The 17283-nt window shown below is 46.5% G+C and overlaps 1 protein-coding gene across 3 annotated transcripts in view; it reads left to right on the forward strand.

Annotated features, from left to right (window-relative positions):
- The window catches only part of LOC138580143 (early activation antigen CD69-like), a 267208-nt gene that overhangs the window by 220188 nt on the left and 29737 nt on the right, over positions 1 to 17283 (forward strand). For all 3 annotated transcript variants that reach the window (XM_069650462.1, XM_069650461.1, XM_069650463.1), the window contains exon 5: positions 11740 to 11846. In XM_069650462.1, coding sequence (XP_069506563.1) covers positions 11740 to 11846 — 107 coding nt within the window. The remainder of the gene's footprint in view (positions 1 to 11739; positions 11847 to 17283) is intronic.

Below are 17283 nucleotides of genomic sequence, written 5' to 3' on the forward strand. Positions count from 1 at the left end.
CACCCTGGATCCCCCTCAGCCGGGCTCAGATCCCCTTTATTCACTCAATTAATATCCCTCAGCCGGGCTTGGCCCAATTGTGATGTACTTTAAACTATGGAAGACTTTCGAATGTGCACAGGGTTTAGCTTGACCCATTGCATTACCACTTCGATCTCAATATTCCTTTTTCTCACACTCAGCATTAGTTGGATACCTAACAGATCTTTGAGCACCCACATGGTGCAGGACCACTCTTTGTATAGTATCTTTTCTTGGTCTCCCAAAGTTTAATTATGAAGTTCAACTACTCCTTCGGTTTCCAATTATATCCACGTTGCTTATTAGAAAATGCCTCACACACTGTTCTCTTTATACAATGTTGCTGCTTGCGACCTTGGTTCAAAACACAAGCTGGTTTGGTATCAGTCTCTCTGACTCACAGGCTGTGCTGTCTTTTTTGATGCCACTTGTAGCAGCCAAGGACAGTACCACAGCGGCAATCGCTCCTCCCCCACCTTGGTTATCGACGCAAGAGAGCCCGGGGTACCTCTGAGACACTGCACAGGTTTGATCAGCCTTAGTTCCTGGTCTCGTCGTCTTTCTCCTTGTGTTTAACTGCCATCTTGGAACTGCTGTTTCCTCGTGTGGTTTGCCTCGCTAAGTGTGCTTTCGTGCTTCGCCTTTTATCTGTGTGGGGAAGTGAGATGGAAGTCGGGTGTGTGTAATAATCCGTAATTGCCTGACCTTGCCTGTTCATGGTGTTGGGACATGGGTATACATATGGCTCTGGTGTTAGTCCGTTGTCGCTCACAGTGACTGTCTGTGAGAAAGTGTTTATGTCGGAGAAGGGGAGTTCTGAGAGGGGTTGAATTCCTAGCTATACTACCTGGTAGGTTGGGGAAAAGGTGTTCTTGGGAAGGGGAACACCTGAATGAGGGGTCCTCGGGAGTGGAAGGGGGACACCGGAGGGCATGTCTCGACCTCCCGTGTGCCCCTTCCACTCCCGAGGACCCCTCATTCAGGTGATCCTCCTGCACTGGTCCACCCGCAGGGGCTGGATCCAAAAGCGATGACTGTGTCCTGGCCACCTCAATGACAGTTCCCCGTAGACCAGCGGGTGAGACACCTTCAGGTTTCTCACAGTAGGGTATGGCATAGCATAGTCAAGATGTTGCGCGCTGGAACCGCAGTATTGTTATTTTTGCCATAAATCATGAGAAATAGATGGAAGGGCTTTGAAGTTGGTGTCTGGATCATACAACTGTTTGAACAACTGAGCATATGTCTAAATGAAATATATTTTTGCACAATGTACCTTTGCGTATTTTTGCACACTTAAAGGTTTTAATGTAGGGAATTAGTGTTTGAACCAAAAGATTGCCCCTTTTGATCAAGAAATAATTAGTACAGTATTGTTGTTCTTAGGATGATTTTAAGTCTGTAAAATGAATTTTTTGTATATGAAATTTAATTAATTTTATATGTATGATTTGAATGCTGCTATATTTACTTACTGTTTGAACGATTGTATGTATCTGATGTGACTGAAGTAATGATATGTTAAGTCGATTGACTAATAACAATAATAGTACATTTCTGAAACAGCTGGCAGTTCCTTATCCTTTCAATTATGGATTTGTATAACTTAGTCATTGTAAATATTAAAATAGTATTAGACAAACTCATATATTGTAGGTGTTGCCACTAAATATTTAAATATAAATACAGCCTTACTTCCTACTTACAGTTACAATTGCCATTGGAGCATTAAGGAAGACATCCTATTGTTTTAAGAACCTCAAGGAGATATTGCTATGGCTTTGAAGTACTTAAAACAATAAATGAATACACTTGGGGCAGACTTTAGAATAGATTTACACTCAAGAATGTATAGGCTGTCAGGACTATACTGCACTGATGATCCCTAATAAGGGTAAAACCAGGAATATAGTTGTCCTGACAGCCTTGCAAAATGTCTTTCCTCAAAGCTATGTATGAAGTAGCACTGCCCTCTAAGACGAAGACAATTTCCTGGAGAAAAAGATTTGCATTTGGGCTAATTTGCACACCCACAATGCCTTGCTGATGTGTCTCACAACTGGAGGTGAACTTCCAGCGATGGCTACTAGGTGGTGTTGTGGAATGTGTGGCTTGGCTCAAATGGACTATTCTGCATATACTGAACTATGGCATCTACCTTAATTCTTCAATGGCCATTGTGACAGTAATTAGGAAGTGAGGTTGTGGCTTAACATCTGCCGGGTTGCGTCAGTTAAGACAATGTATGGCATGCGCCTCTATAACTTCAACTTTAACTTCAACTTTAATGTCTTGCATGGCCTCTTCCCTGTGAGCAGCACTGGACGCTGCAAGTTTGTATCCTCCCTAATCAAGGATTTGTAGGAAAGGCAGCCAATGTGTTTAATATTTGTTTTGTCAGGTATGACGAGTGACACTTTTGAGTGATTTACTCTACATGCAGATAGCAGCGAGATTGCTTCATCGAATCTAAGGGTTCTGTAGAACTCTAGCTTGCCTGCCTGCGCTGGAATCTCTTCTAATCAATGTTGACCATTGGCGTTAAATAGGCTGTGAGAGTGTCCTTGCAAGCACTTTAGTATCCATCCCCTATGGGTAGCATTTTTTAAAGTCTGTGCACTTCACTGACTGTGTAAAACAGGAGCATCAACTTGCAGACTTCATCCTCCTCTATGGATACCCATGTGCCGTGTTCCATCTACAGTGCCCATCGAGGGCTAAGTGTCGTCAGTAAACTGTGAAGGTCAAATTCGTTCATCGGGCATGAATGGAATTGCTGATGTTGTTTGGGAGAAGCCTCCTACCTCTGGTCCCATGTCCTGGGCCATGAAGAGGACACCTTATCAGCCCCACCATTGAGGCTGGTGCCCTCCATGGCTTTGTTGGTGGACATGGCACTGCGTGGGAGTGAATTGTTGATGGCGAAATTTGCCACATGAGCCTCCTAGGGCTGCTGGTCACGCTGTTGTGTGTCTTGGGACCCAGAATACACTGAAGTAGAAATCAAGGATTCAGTGTCTGGATGGGTGAATCTGTTTCCCTTAATACTCTGGGTAGCAGGAGTGAACTGATCTTTGCCGGGGAGGATTCAGTGTCCTGCAGGGGAATCCGTTCCCTAAGCAATTTGCATCTGGAGCAGCCCCTGGTGGGATTTTCTGGCCAGAGAATGCCTGGCGCATAGCTGTGCCGGCTGTCAAAGCTGCACGGATGCAAGGGAGCAGCCCTTTTAATTGCCAATTATTCGAGTGCACAGGAGGTTGTGCCTTACCACCCAGAACTTGCCACACACTTGCCACAAAGCCGGCTACTTATAATGGGCCACCCCTGAAGGGTGCCGTCTTTTATTCACATTAGGCGTCACGTCCGCCGAACGTTGGCTGCATGAGTCCATGACAGGTTTGTGCAGGGTACTGGTGTACCACAGTCATGAGGAAGGGTATGATGATTCTGATGATGGGTCTGAGTCTTATTTAAGTAGGGTGGTGCAGAGAGAAGACATTGGTAGCCATAAATATAACTGATTTTTGATTGTAGTATCATATATTGAGGAAGGTTAGAATTTGGGTTGTGGCCAATTTATATTGCTTGGCAACATGCTCTCTGGAATGATTCCACATCTGTTCAGTTTACTGCAACAAAATGTGTTTTAAAATGCACAAATGTAAGTGTAGTATGTTGTCTCACAGACCACTGAGGCAACAGCGGCGGCTGCACAGAATACAGGATAGACAGCCTCCTAAGGCGTGTTTATTTAACTTAGAAAGCTCACAAGCAGCCCGGGGACATTGAGGCGCTGTTACAGATCAGTTACTTGCAAACAACAAAATCAATTGACAGTGTAGAGCATGTATGGAGCAGAAATAAGCATTTTAGGTGAATAACCATGTTTTGAGGGATTTTCGGAACACCCATACTGAGGGTTCCCCTCTCAATGCAGAAGGTAGGGAGTTCCACTGTTTGGCTGCGATATGAGAAGCTAGAGCCACTGGCTTTCACTCGTTTGACCTTAGTTTGGAAAAGGTGGTGAACATACGGAGTCCTAGTTGCCCTGTCTGACTGGGTTCTGGTGATTTCCCTGGAGAGATAGGAGGTGCAGAATTAGAGAGCCACGTGTGTGTAATGGACACTGTGTTGAAAATGATACGTTCTAGGATGGGGAGCCAGTGCACTGCTCTCCTGGCGGCGGTTATGTGATCCCTCTTGGGAATGTTGAGGGCAGCTCTAAGGGCATAGTTTTGTATGATTTGAAGCTTATGTAAGTTTTTAGAGGAAGCGCCAGCGAAGAGGACCTTGCAATAGTCAAGCCTGGAGCCTTTGACTGCCCGAGCGATGGCTAGGCAGCTCTTTGTGGAGAGAAATTTTCTTGATGCATTTAGAAGTTTGGTTGCATAGGCTGCTGCAGAGGCGATTGCTCTCACTTGGCGGGTCAGTGAGAGGGTAGCGTCTAGGTAGACGCCCAATGTTTTCACTGAGAGGAGACTGGGACTTGGATGTCATCTATGTAGAAGGCTGAGTAGTGGGTGTTGAGGTTTTTTTAGTTGTGTGAGTACCCTGCTAGCAAGAGCTCTATCGTGGCCACGATCAGGCAGAGGCATTTTACCGCCATCCAGGTCCAAATGGTGGAATAGGCGTCTTCTGCACAGTTGCCAGTGAGTGGAAGAAGAATTTGTCATCGGCATCGTTGGTTTAGGCTATGCTGATGGACTCCGGGATCTCTATGAGGGATCTGGTAAATATGAGTGTAGAGTGTTGGGGAAATGCATGAGCCTTGCAGCACCCCATAGGGGATAGGAGTTGGTGCGGTGCTGGCATTTTCGGTGGCATTGGGGGAGAAGTTAGCAGAGATGTTCAGGTGGTGACATAGGATTTGGTTGTCAGCTAGGTCGAACCCAGCTGACAGATCCAGAAGGAGGAAGAGGGCGGATTTCCTATTGTCCCTAATCTCGTCCATCTGCACTTTCCTTAGGATATGGTGAGTTTCTAGGAAGTGTTTCACTTAAAGGTAAGCTGCTCTATCTAGAATTTTCAGTAGAAAGGGGACTGTAGGAGAGACCACCAGGGGGTGCAGACGCAATGGCAGCCTGAACCAGCGTCTACCTCTCCAGGCTTAAGCAATACGGTGAAACAGCGTTGAAAATGAGTGAATAACAAATATAAAAATGAACGTTCCTGCTTATGAAAGTGTTGGGTATCACGCAGAGCAGGTCACGTGGAAAACCGCAGAGCATTTTAGAGCGAAACGGCGAGAAGAGATAAGCTCCTGCACCAGCACTGAAGCTCTAAAATGGCAGAGGTCCAGTGACTCTGGTAGCGAAAGGCGAGCAGACCGCCTGCGCTGACAGGGGGCTACCTGAGCAGATACCAAGGTCCATGCCTCGGAAGTGCAGCCCCCCGATGAGAGCACAGCAGCGCTGCCGGTAAGGAGAGCGGGGGGACCGAGCAGACACGATGGAAAGACTTGGGAGGCGGCTGGGGCTGGCTCCCTCCCCCCACACCCACCACATTAGGTCTCCGGATGTCCCACGGCATCCGAACACCCCAGACCCCTCAGGCTCTTGGTGTGCTGCATAAACGAGGCTGCAATCAAATCATCCCTGCAGTCACTGCTGTGCGACCACATCCAGCATTGGTCTTTGGCACCATACACAGTACCTGGTGGCCCGCGCCTAGCGCTCCCCGGAAACGGAACAAAGCGAACAGCAGGCGCCACCAATAAGACCTGCACAAGACTTAATGTTGATATCCCCATGTTCACTGCTAATCCCAAAGCACACCAGAGAGAGCTACTGCCATTCCTGTTAGCCAGCAACTACAATTGATCGCAAAGTCCCTGAAGGACTCTCCTGACCGCTCTAGGCAAGACTGTACCCCGGAGTACAGGAGAATGTCTGCACAAACATAAGCGTGCCTCCTGAGATAACTCTTCTCCCCCCTGCCTCCACCCCAGCCCGTGTCAGGCCAAAACTGGAAGTTCTCCCCCCGCGAGGGGAAGATCGGCGGCCTGGTGTCCAACACTTATCGAGGGTGAGAAGAATGCACGCCTAACCTCCTAACCCAACCACTCTGAATTGAGTGCCCCGCTCGAGGGAGCAGTGTCTTAAGCCAGGATCCAGTGAAAGAAAGGCTTCACATAAATTACATCGGACACTCCCTCCTCCGTAAATCTAACGGATAAGCTGGGAGCTGCCAGCTGCACCCCTCAGCGGCGGCTCCTCAGAAACACCGCCTGGTGCCTACGCCTGGGCCGCCAGGGCAAGAGGCCGCACAGCCCACGCCAAAACATTGAACCGTACGGCACACAAGGCGGGCCCTACAGTGCAGTCACAGAGATCTGATCACCCGAGCAGCCACAACGAAGAGCCCTCTTCTGCTCTCCCTCACATCACAATCGCCTCAGAGTGTGATCACTTAACTGAAAAATGTTTCACCTTACTTCCCACGGAGGTGAAGAGGAGGAGTAAGCACCTCCCCCACTCTAATTACTCCTGTTACCCCTCTCACATTAACTACTAATGTCATACCTCCATATGTGACGTATTCAGACCAATTGAATCAGCAGAGATCGGCATACAGGCTGTGCCCAGTGCCTATCAGAATAACTGCACCTATCAATATACCGACACCTAAGAGGACCTGGACAGAGAAATATCCATTAAGGAAGCCTTCTATACATTTGAGACAATATGATGGTTATTTGAATGAAATACCTGAAGAAGCAAGAAAGATGCTAAAAGAAAACGAAGATGACGTCACCACCGTGAAGTTATAAGAGATCGAACTAACGTCCAGATACAAAATATAAGGACCAGAGAATACTGACAAGAACAAAACATTGCGTAGAAGACCCTAAGATGCTATGGATCAAGAAAAGAAAACTTATGTCACAGAGACGATAAAGAAGTCAGCAAGTTAAAACGGGTACATAAGCTCAGTAACGCAAGGTGCAAAGATTTCATGAAGCTAGCTTATGCTTAATAGAAAATAGACTGCAGCAAGTGCCAAGTTCATATACATATGTATATATAAAGTGCTTCTTGAGGTATGTATATATAAATATATATACATACCTCAAGAAGCACTTTAGGTGTGAATGTATGGTTCCACTATGTCCATAAGGCAGAAAGCACATAATAATTTTTAAGGCCTCATGGGAGAGCGTCGTAACAATTAATTCAAAAGCCGAGTCAGAACGTAACTCAGCTAACATAACTGCACGAGGAAACTGAGGGCTTATCAGTTGAGCAGAAACCAAGATTTTAGACAATTAAAAGAAGAAAAGTACAGACACTCCTGTTTGGAAAGGTCAACCGACGTCAGAGGACAAGCTAAATTGAATTAAATACAGGAATTGTTTTATGAAACGACTTGATTTTATGGTGTTCAGTCACGTGATGGTAGGAGGCCGAAGGGAGGACAATTTCACACCTACGCTTGGGATTCCGCCATGCGGATCCTCCTTGAAAGTTCTCAGAGCAGAGTACAAACTCAAGGCCAGCTTCAAAGGACTAATTGACACGTGACCACTGAGGTGATGATTGATTGTACCATAATTGGGGGGAGCCCGGGGCACAGACATATTCATCTGCACATGGCTGTACTTTCTGTATACTGCTAAGACGTAGGTGGAAAAGTATGAGTGGGGTTGATGCCAACCCAATCATAGTGGACCATGTAATCTAAGGTCCTATAGTTGCAGAGCCAATGGGACGTCGTACTTTTAGTCACGTTCATAGTGGCCATTTTGAAGGGAGGGCTTAGTTGCCCCACCTGACATGTATTATCCAATCTCCTTTCCCCGTTACCATATACAGATATAGTACCTATATTAAGTTACCTTCCCAGAGCCTATCAAACTGCCTGTTAGGTTTTTAAGTTTGCTACGTAGGATACCAAAGAGCATGCACAGGTTGTACGTCAATGATGACGAGTTTTCACTATAAATGATGTTTTTTTTTCTAAAAGTAATTGAGAGTGAAGGAAGATCGAGCAATTGCTGATTTTCGTACTCCTCGTTTTATGAACTTGCAATAAAACGGACCTACTTTGCCAAACTATTGAGTCGTCTTTGTTATTTGATGCTGAGTATGAATCTGCATCCCCATCCATCTCAAGGGTAATGCTACTCATCTTAAAGGGCTGTTAGTCCTGGTTGGTAGGCTTCCAGTTCAGAGGTGATTAGTAACGCTGGGGCCCTCAGCACTCACGGCAGCCCTTCACGCCCTTCAACTCTCCACTGAAAGTAACCATACAAACTACAACGTCCCCAAAGATACTCAAAGCACCCTTAAAACAGAAGTCCCAGTACCATTGGGTGACCACCCAGGAAAGTGAGTTGCAGGAAGTCTGCGAGCACAAGATCCAGCTACCACATAGAAACGTGCAGCTTAAACTGCCATAAGGGTCTACAGCCCTTGGCGCCACGCCTCAGTACGCCCCAAGCCTTGTCTGGATCCAGCATCTGGTCACCCAAGCGCGCAGCTTTAGCCAGCTCACACCCCCCTAGGACTCCCAACACGAGTAGATGTCTTCATCGGGCATGCTTGGACAGGGGCTACACGCGTAGTAACGCGGTGGGCTGCCAGAAGAGGCTACACGGGTAGCAGACAATATCCAGAGTATTACTCGAAGCACTCGACATACAGTGCGGGGCGGGGGTCCTCTGCTCCCGTAGGTACTTTGGGAGTCTCCTTGCATGCCGGCACAGACGGCTGGATACTGCGCAACGCATCTGGGGACACCCCACCGGCTCTAATCGCAGCACCCTATCCCTGAACACCACCACATCCATCATAGAATCTGCCCGGATATCAATATGCGGAGACATACTGGATCCGCGCACCCTATACAGACTGCACACGTTCAGCCGCATAACTGAGGTCATGGAACACGAGGAAGTCCAGAGCTCCACAGACACCCCGGGGAATGACTGCAACAGCACCACTAAATCAGATATCCACCTGCTATTGGGGGAACTCCGCTCCATCAAAACCAGCCTAACGGAGACTGTCACAGACCTACAGGTGCGAATGGCCAAGAATGAAGACCGAATGGAAGCTGTGGAGCACAACCAGCAGTCCTTTGACATCATGACGATGACATACGAAACCAGATTTCAGGACCTGGAGCAAAAGGAGCGTGATATGCATCTCAAGCGTTTATGGTCCATGCATCCAAAAATATTCTTCGAAAATAAAAGCATCAAAATGCTATATTTTACATTAAAAGTACATATCCATCGAAACTTTTCCATCGAATGGATATGTATTTTTAAATGTAAAAGATAGAATTTCGATGCGTTTATTTTCGACATTAAAACATTACATTGAGCTGTCCAGTGCTGAAATTTCGGCACGGGCCAGCTTCTTGTAACGTTTTAATGTTATTTTGGATATTGGGGGAGTTCCCCCACAGCCTCCCAGGCACCACGCCCACCACCCTAACCCTAATCTAACCCTAGCCCAACCCTAAACCCTAATCTAACCCTTAATCTAACCCTAGCCCCAACTCTAACTCTAATCTAACCCTTAATCTAACCCTAGCCCTTACCCTTAATCTAACCCCTAATCTAACCTTTAATCTAACCCTAGCCCCAACCCTAACCCTATCCATCGAAATTAACCATTGAAAATTATTCAATGAATGTTTTTCGATGGAAAGGCAATTCAATGAATAATTTTCGATGGAAAGGTGTTAATTTAAATGACACAGTCCCGGAAGAGTGAAGGGTGGCCTTGGAGGGCAAGTGCGCTGTTTCACGGCCTTAGATTGGCAGAGAGAAAGAGCTGAAGCCTTAAACACAGGCTTTGATAACAGGCCGACTTTGCTTCCTGGCTTGCAGGGTAGGGTTAGAGGGATGACCAGGGCACCAGCCAATCCGGTCCCAGGTAGCCCATAGAGGGCGGGCAGCACAGTGGTGGTTCTTCCATGGCGGCGGCCATTTTAAAGTTGCATCTAGAAGGTATTTCAGACCCTGTTGCTGTGCAGGCCATGTCTGGGCAGGGCTCCAAGGTGGAAAGGGGCCCTGTTCTTACTCCGGACGGGCAGAGACAAAGTTTATGTCCCCGGCATTTCATTCTTTACATATTAAGCACTGCTTAGAATTCCCATTCTGCAAATGTCTTAATCTCCTGCATTTGGGAGGATCTTCATTTGTATTTGTGACACTGGATGGAAAAATATCTGAAATGTGTTGCTGCGCTTTAGAGAAAGTCTGACATTAATTGTGAGAGTAAAAAGTTTTTTAAAAAGGGCATTTGTATGCGCTGCCCCTTGTCCTGTTCCCTCAATGCGTTGCATTAACTTCATGCTTTCCTGTTCCCACTCGCTGGCAGTATAAACGCGTGGATACACCAGGTTCAAGAAACATGACTTTATTCTTTGCCTTGCAGCGTAACACTAAACTCCTCCCCATCCACTCCCAGGCCTTCCCTCTCCATGTGATGCTGCACAATGACTTCACAACACCACAACCCTCATTCTCAGCCCTTCACAGAATTCCCATGGACTGAGTCTGAACATATGGGTCTGCAACCCTTGTCTCTTGAGTGACTCCAATGATCCTCCACCATTGACTATGCTGGCTAGGGCTGATGGGAGATAAAATATCAGACCGCTGCCTTAACACTTCTGACTCAGCGGGTCACTGTGTTCCCCCTGTGATGCCTCAGAGGTTCACCGTGTTGCCCTGTGATGCTTCAGGGGGTCAATGTTTTCCCCTGTGATGCCTCAGGGGGTCACTGTGTTCCCCTTTGATTTGCCTGCTGATCCAACCCCCCGGGATGTAGATAATGATTGTCCAGGGGCTTGTGGAAATATTTGTCTTTCTCCCGTGTTCCTGGAGATCCTGTGTCCCCCACGCCCATGTCATCTCCCTTCTTGATGAAGGTGGCACAGAGTCATTCAGCTGTCCGCAGACTTGTCCTGGTTGTCCTGGCAGCAGTGTCGCCCCATGCCAGGGTGATGCCGCAGGCATGGGGCGGGACTGTGGACGGACCTTGGAAGATCTATGGATGTGGCTTGAAAGAGCAGAAACTGTGTGATGTGTGCACCCCTTTTGCGCATATTGGGGGTCACTCTGCCATGCATTTTTAAGTGGAGCAGCAGAGATGTGAACCACTGCTGCCTCACTTGCATTCCTAGCCCTCGATACAGGAAGAGAATGCTACTGGGAGTCTGTAATTAATGATTTGCTCTGCAATCAAGCCCCCCCTGAAATGCGCTGACCATCTTTGAAAATAAGGTGACACAAATGAACCCTCTAGTTTTTGGGAGTGTGGCTCATTGGGTTTGTTTTCATACTTTAATATAGAAATTAAACATGTTTGAACTGATCATGGTGGCTGATATGCATTCAGAGAGGGGGGGGTGAAGATAATGCTGATTGGCAAGTAAGGTTGGCCTGAAGCCAATGCAGCTCCATATCTAATGCTTTGGGTTCGTGCAAATAGATGGATGCTATCAATGGAGGCCCCTCTTAACACCACACCTCTCCACCTTCTGCCCAGTGCTCCATCACCCCCTGGTATTTCTGTGATTTAGTGGTGCAGATCCGCCTTTCACAGGGGCTGTCTGAGAGGGGGGAGCTGTAGGTGAGCACCTCAGCAGCCATGATCCCCGCTTCCTTGAGAGTGAAGTTTGCATGTGGAATTGGACACAAGCTGAATTTGTCTCGTTTTACATTAACAGTACTGCTAAACTACCTTGCATTTTTAATTGCAGGAAACCATTAATCGTTTGAAGGGCTCAGAGGACTATTGGCTTGGACTGAGAAAAGGAGAGGGTCAAGGATGGTACTGGGAGGACGGGACTCCATTTAATAATACCATGTAAGTTTTACTTATCTAGAATGTTTACACCCTGGCTTTTGGTAGCGCTTCATGCTGCATTATGCCCACTTTAAAGCACTATGACAGTATATGTTACAATTTCCCTGTTAAGTTTTACTCAGTATGACGTTGGTGGGGCTGAAAGCAGGACACACTTTGAACTCCTTCCAGAATTCGACCTGGGGGTTGCACACAGATCTTTGTTGCGAGCACCAAACTCGCTGAGCAATATTACTGGCTGTGATGCCACTTGCGTACCTTCTTTCTGTAGGTACCTTACATCGCTATTTGTTTTTATCTTATTCATATTCGTCTCGGGAGGACAGCTCAGCAGCAACGTGCTCAACTTGGCAGCAAGACGACGCAGATCAACACAGGTTCGATCCCCGGGTCCGCGTTTAGAAACCTCTGGGTATTAAGTGTGTTATAAATAACCTATCATATCATTCGACATAAGTCTTTACTTTACTTTAAAAATATTTTGAATGCGCATTCTTGGACCTTTGGGCATTAGGGCTCAGACGAGACATAAAAACAGAAAAACTAGAGATGCTCCAGACTAGGCTAACGGCGTACAGCGTCGTATACCTTCCATGCGCTATTCACGAAAACAGCCAGGTCTTCAGATCTTGCAGTGTTTATACCCAGAACAGAACAAGCATTTCATACATTTCATAAAACAATTGGTCAAAGAACATACAGTTGCAATATATGAAACTGCTATTGATCATAACAAGTGCAAATCCTCCAACGGGGATGGCAACAGGTGATTGCAGGGGTCTCATCCTATTGGTTTCTAAGCAGATAGTTCATCTGCATCAAATACACATACATTATTCACTGATTGCTCAGAACACACTCCTCAGGGCCGCTATGCTTGTAATGGCTCAGAACACACACCTCATCAGGGCTGCTATACCTGTGATGGCTCAGAACACACACCTCATCAGGGCTGCTATACCTGTGATGGCTCAGCAGTAGAACATGCACATCCCATGAGGACCACTATACTTGTAATGGCTCAGAACAGACATCTCATTTGGGCTGCTATACCTGTAATGGCTCAGATCACACATCTCATATGGGCTCTTGTACTTGTAATGGCATACAGTGTTGGTAAAGCATCTGCATTCAAGAAAGTGCTGCATCTGGTCAGACACACCTCTAAGTCTATAATTCCCAGCCGAATGGCCAAATGAAGAGTTGCACACATCTAAAAATGAGCACCAAATGGTAAAGCTGCACTATATTTTTTCATAGAAAAGGCATTTTCAACTCTTTGGATATTTATTGGTGCTATGTTAAAAGTCTAACGGGGCGAAGGGACAGAGGACATACTAGACTATCCAAAACAGGAATTCGAGCAAGAGGAAGAGAGAGCAAAAAGCTACATGATAGGACAACAAAGAAAGTGAGAGGGGAAACTGAGTTTATAGTAGGACACACACACAATAGGAATGAGGGATAGAAGCAGAGCAAAAGAGACATTTGCAGACAGTAAAATAAAATGCAGATCCAACAGCAGGTGGGGAGAGATGGAAATAGAAAAGCAAGACTAGAGAAGGCCAGGCCAATAACCTAGGAGACAGTGCAAGAATGATAATCAAATGGAATAGCAACCACAACCAAGAAAATGAAAAAACAGATATAGCCAGATTAATGATACGCGAGTCAGAGGAGTTATATCAACCGATACAGTGAGATATAGGAGAGAAAAAGCAACAGTAGAATGCAGAGATGGGAGAGGCAGATTGGCGGAGAAACAGACTGCAAAATGTGGCATTGCAACACTTAAGGGTGAGAGGCAGAGCATCAGAAAGTGTGAGAAACAAAGTAGCAAAGAGATGGAGCAAAAACATGGGATGTCAGGCAGGTAGTGCCAGGCAGCAACAGTAGGCCCGAGAGGCAGAGAAGTGATGGTGGTAGAGTGAGAAACGTGATTTATGAATCACCCGATGTAACTAGCTGGCATCTGTAGTAACTCTTAACAGAGTTTGTGCCCAAGTGTCATGAAGTGGAAGCTGGATAGTATGCATCTACAAGGTTCTTGTGTGGGGAAAATGTTTTCCACAGGTGCAATAAATTATTTAGAACACTTTGAAACGCAGCTGTTTTGTCACTTTGGTTTTCAAACAAAGTTTTAATTTTACGCTCAAATTGGATAGTTGTCGGACACTTTTTACTCTCTTGCAAAGGAGGAAAATCATTTTTACTCTCTTCAAATTGGATTTACTCTTTAATTGTAAAAATTGGGAGTAAAATACTCTCACTCCAAAATCCTATCTGGAGCACTGGTTGGTAGCTATGGCAGCCACTGCGTGCATTTTCTTTGGGTTTTCAATGGTGGCTGCTTGTGCTTCAATTCTTTCATACACACTTGCAAGGTCTGCTATCTCCTTCAGAGGGAGGGGCTTTTTGAGCAGGTGTTTTCTGAATTGCGATGATATGCACCCTTAGTCTGATGGCCTTGTCATCACTGAAGTTTGCGAAGTCGCAGTAAGTTATCTTCCTCTGGAGGCGTAGTATGAACTGTCCGATTGTCTCGTAAGGTGCCTGTGCACACTGGTTGAAGGTGCATCTTTCGTAGTGTTTGGTAGGGAGGACTACCAGTCTCCCATTTATTGCAGCCATGAGGAGTTGGTATGTTGACTTTTCCTGGGAAGGGATAGTTTTTATAATACCTTCCATTTCTTTCCCTACCAGATTCGTGAAGATGTCCAGTTTGTTGGGCGCATCTTGGTTCCCTACCGCTCTCATGAACTCCTCGAATTCCTCCATCCACTCTTGCCATCTTTGGCCTTGATCTTCCTGTGGTTCTAGGGTGAAAGGGTTTGGGCTGTGTAGGAATGTCACTGGATTTGTGGGGACTACTCCTGACACAATCTGTGCCACAGCTTCTGCTTCTCCTCCTTGGTATCCTATCCTAGGTGTGACTCTTTGGGTTGCTTCTTTCTTTAGTTTTGGGTGTGTTGTCGTGTGTCCACCACCCCTTTGTCTTTCTTCTCTGTGAGTTGACCTTGGTCACGCTGCACTAGTGCTTCTTCACTGTATGTTTTCCTCTGCTTGTGGGCCAGCGCGTTGGGTTGTTGCTGTCCGTAAGGTATGTTGGTGAGGGCTGGGTTACAGGCATAGCACATGGTCTGGTGTTTTGCCTCAATACATAGGTCGTGTGTTGTTCTTGTTGCCCTTGTTTGTAGGGTGGGCACACTGGTCATTGTGTGCGCCCACATGTGGATGTGGTGGAGGCGACTCTATGCACGGGCGTGCATGTGCCTTTGATATTCGCAGCCTTGGGAGTTGTAGACTGGCTCCTCGCGTTCTAGTGGGCGTGTGAGACAAGGCCTTGTGATGTATTTGCTACGGCCTGTGAGAGATACTGTGCAGCCTTTATTCTGTAGGTGCGTTATCATATTTTGTGCCGCTGTTCGACTACGCCCGCCTCCGTGTTGGGCTTCGGTGTTGCAGGCGCACATAATCCTCAGTCCCGGGCTCCTTACCGTGGATGACTTCTTTGTGACTGACATCTGTGGTATCTCATCGTTCCCCTCCGTTGCAAGGTGTCGGCTGACCACGTGTCCTCGCTCCTCTTCTCCTTCGGATCGGTTTCCTCCCCTGCTCCTTCAGGCCAGCTCCCTCAGTCAGCTGCTTCCACTTAACCTTCAGGTTGGCTGCCTCTGTCAGCCTTCTTACGTCTGCTTCTGAGTGATGCCTTCAGCTGAGCCCGGCCATGCAGTCCTCCTCACTGCTGGCTTTGTTGGGACGTCGTTCTTTCTGCTGATCGGCCTCTGTCCTCCAGTATTGGTCGCCTCTTCCGGCCACAGCATGTGTCCCGCTACGCATAGGTGGCAGCAATCCCTGTCCCCTCCCTTCCCCTTCCCTCCCAGTTCCCTCCCTCGCTCCCCAGTCTCCTTCCTCTTAAAGGGGCCTCATTACTCGTCAATAACAGCATGCACTGTTAGAAGAAAAGGTTGCAGCCAATTGGCTACCAGACAATGAGTTTAAAAAAACGATAAATCAGTTGGAAGAAATTTTAGAGATATTGCAGTGGAAACTCATTATGATGAGAGGCTTGAAAGTGCAATCACCCTACATTCGACTGAGTTCATGGAGAAAATGGTATTTCTAAGTATCCGCAAAGATGGAGAAAATGCTGCATGGCTCAGAGCTAGGAACAACATAACGCATCTCCCTCCCTTATTTATAATGGCAGCATAAAGGTTTAATACAACACTTCTCTAGAAAAAGCGTGCACACAGCAAACTTGGAATACTTCTAAATAAAAACACGGTTGTTCAATTGGTTTCTCACATTTTTCATCAATTGCACGGGTGTGCAATTGATTTCTACAACATTTTTCATCAACTATGCACATAGGAAAACTTGGAATTCTTCTCAAAACAGCACGGAAGTGCATTTGACATTTAAGATGTGCATTTGGCATTTAGCAAACTATTTACACACTCTTAATCCTTTCCACTCTCGCTAAATTCCACACCCGACCTCCACGCACTCTCACCGCTCCTCATCACTTCCATCACTTGTATCGGATCTGAATACAGCAAATCACCTTTCCTCCTAATAAGACACTTCTTTATATGCACCCAATCACCCACAGGCACTTCTGTACTTCTCCCTGATTTTTCATTTACCTTCTTTACCCATTCACTCTTCTTCCCATTCATTGTCACCCTCAAATCTTCGACAACACGTTATGCGTCACATGCTCTACTCAACCAAGGGGGTGACAGTCGGGTGTTGGGTTTCCTTCCCCTCATTAGCTCAAAAGGACTCACACGCGTAGATGCATGGGGAGCCAAGCGTATAACATCTCCCTTACAGCAACATTGTTATCTCCCCCACACACACCAGCTATCCTCACAGCTTCCATCACACAGAGATTCACTCTCTCCACCTCTCCATTAGCCTCTGGATGATATACTGCCGTTCTTTTGTGCTTTACCCCACAACATTTAAAGTACTCTTCAAAACATCCCTTACAAATTGCCTTCCATTGTCCGTCAAAATGGAAGTGGGCAATCCCTCTCTATCAAACACATTGTGTAAAAACTCCAACATAGCTGAAGCCGTGATGTCCTGCACAATCTTGAATTTAATTCACTGAGAAAACAGATTCACAGCAATTACAGTGAAGTTACCACGTCCACTACCAACATCAACCGGACCAAGAATATCCAATGCCAGATCACACCACACTTTTTCCGGCACATCCACCATCATTGGTTGCTGGCGGGCCACAAAACCCTTACCCGAACTCTCATACTCGTAGCACCTTCCCAACATCCTCTCTACATCTCAGTCAAACCCAGGCCACCAATAGTATTTCTCAGTACCGCCTTAGATTTTGTCACTCCTATGTGACCCTCATGGGCAATTTCCACAAACCTTCTCCTCAGCTTCCTTGGCACTACAGCCCTAT

Source organism: Ambystoma mexicanum, chromosome 3p (genome assembly GCF_040938575.1).
Source record: "Ambystoma mexicanum isolate Mex_15411 chromosome 3p, UKY_AmexF1_1, whole genome shotgun sequence".
Classification (NCBI taxonomy): domain Eukaryota; kingdom Metazoa; phylum Chordata; class Amphibia; order Caudata; family Ambystomatidae; genus Ambystoma; species Ambystoma mexicanum.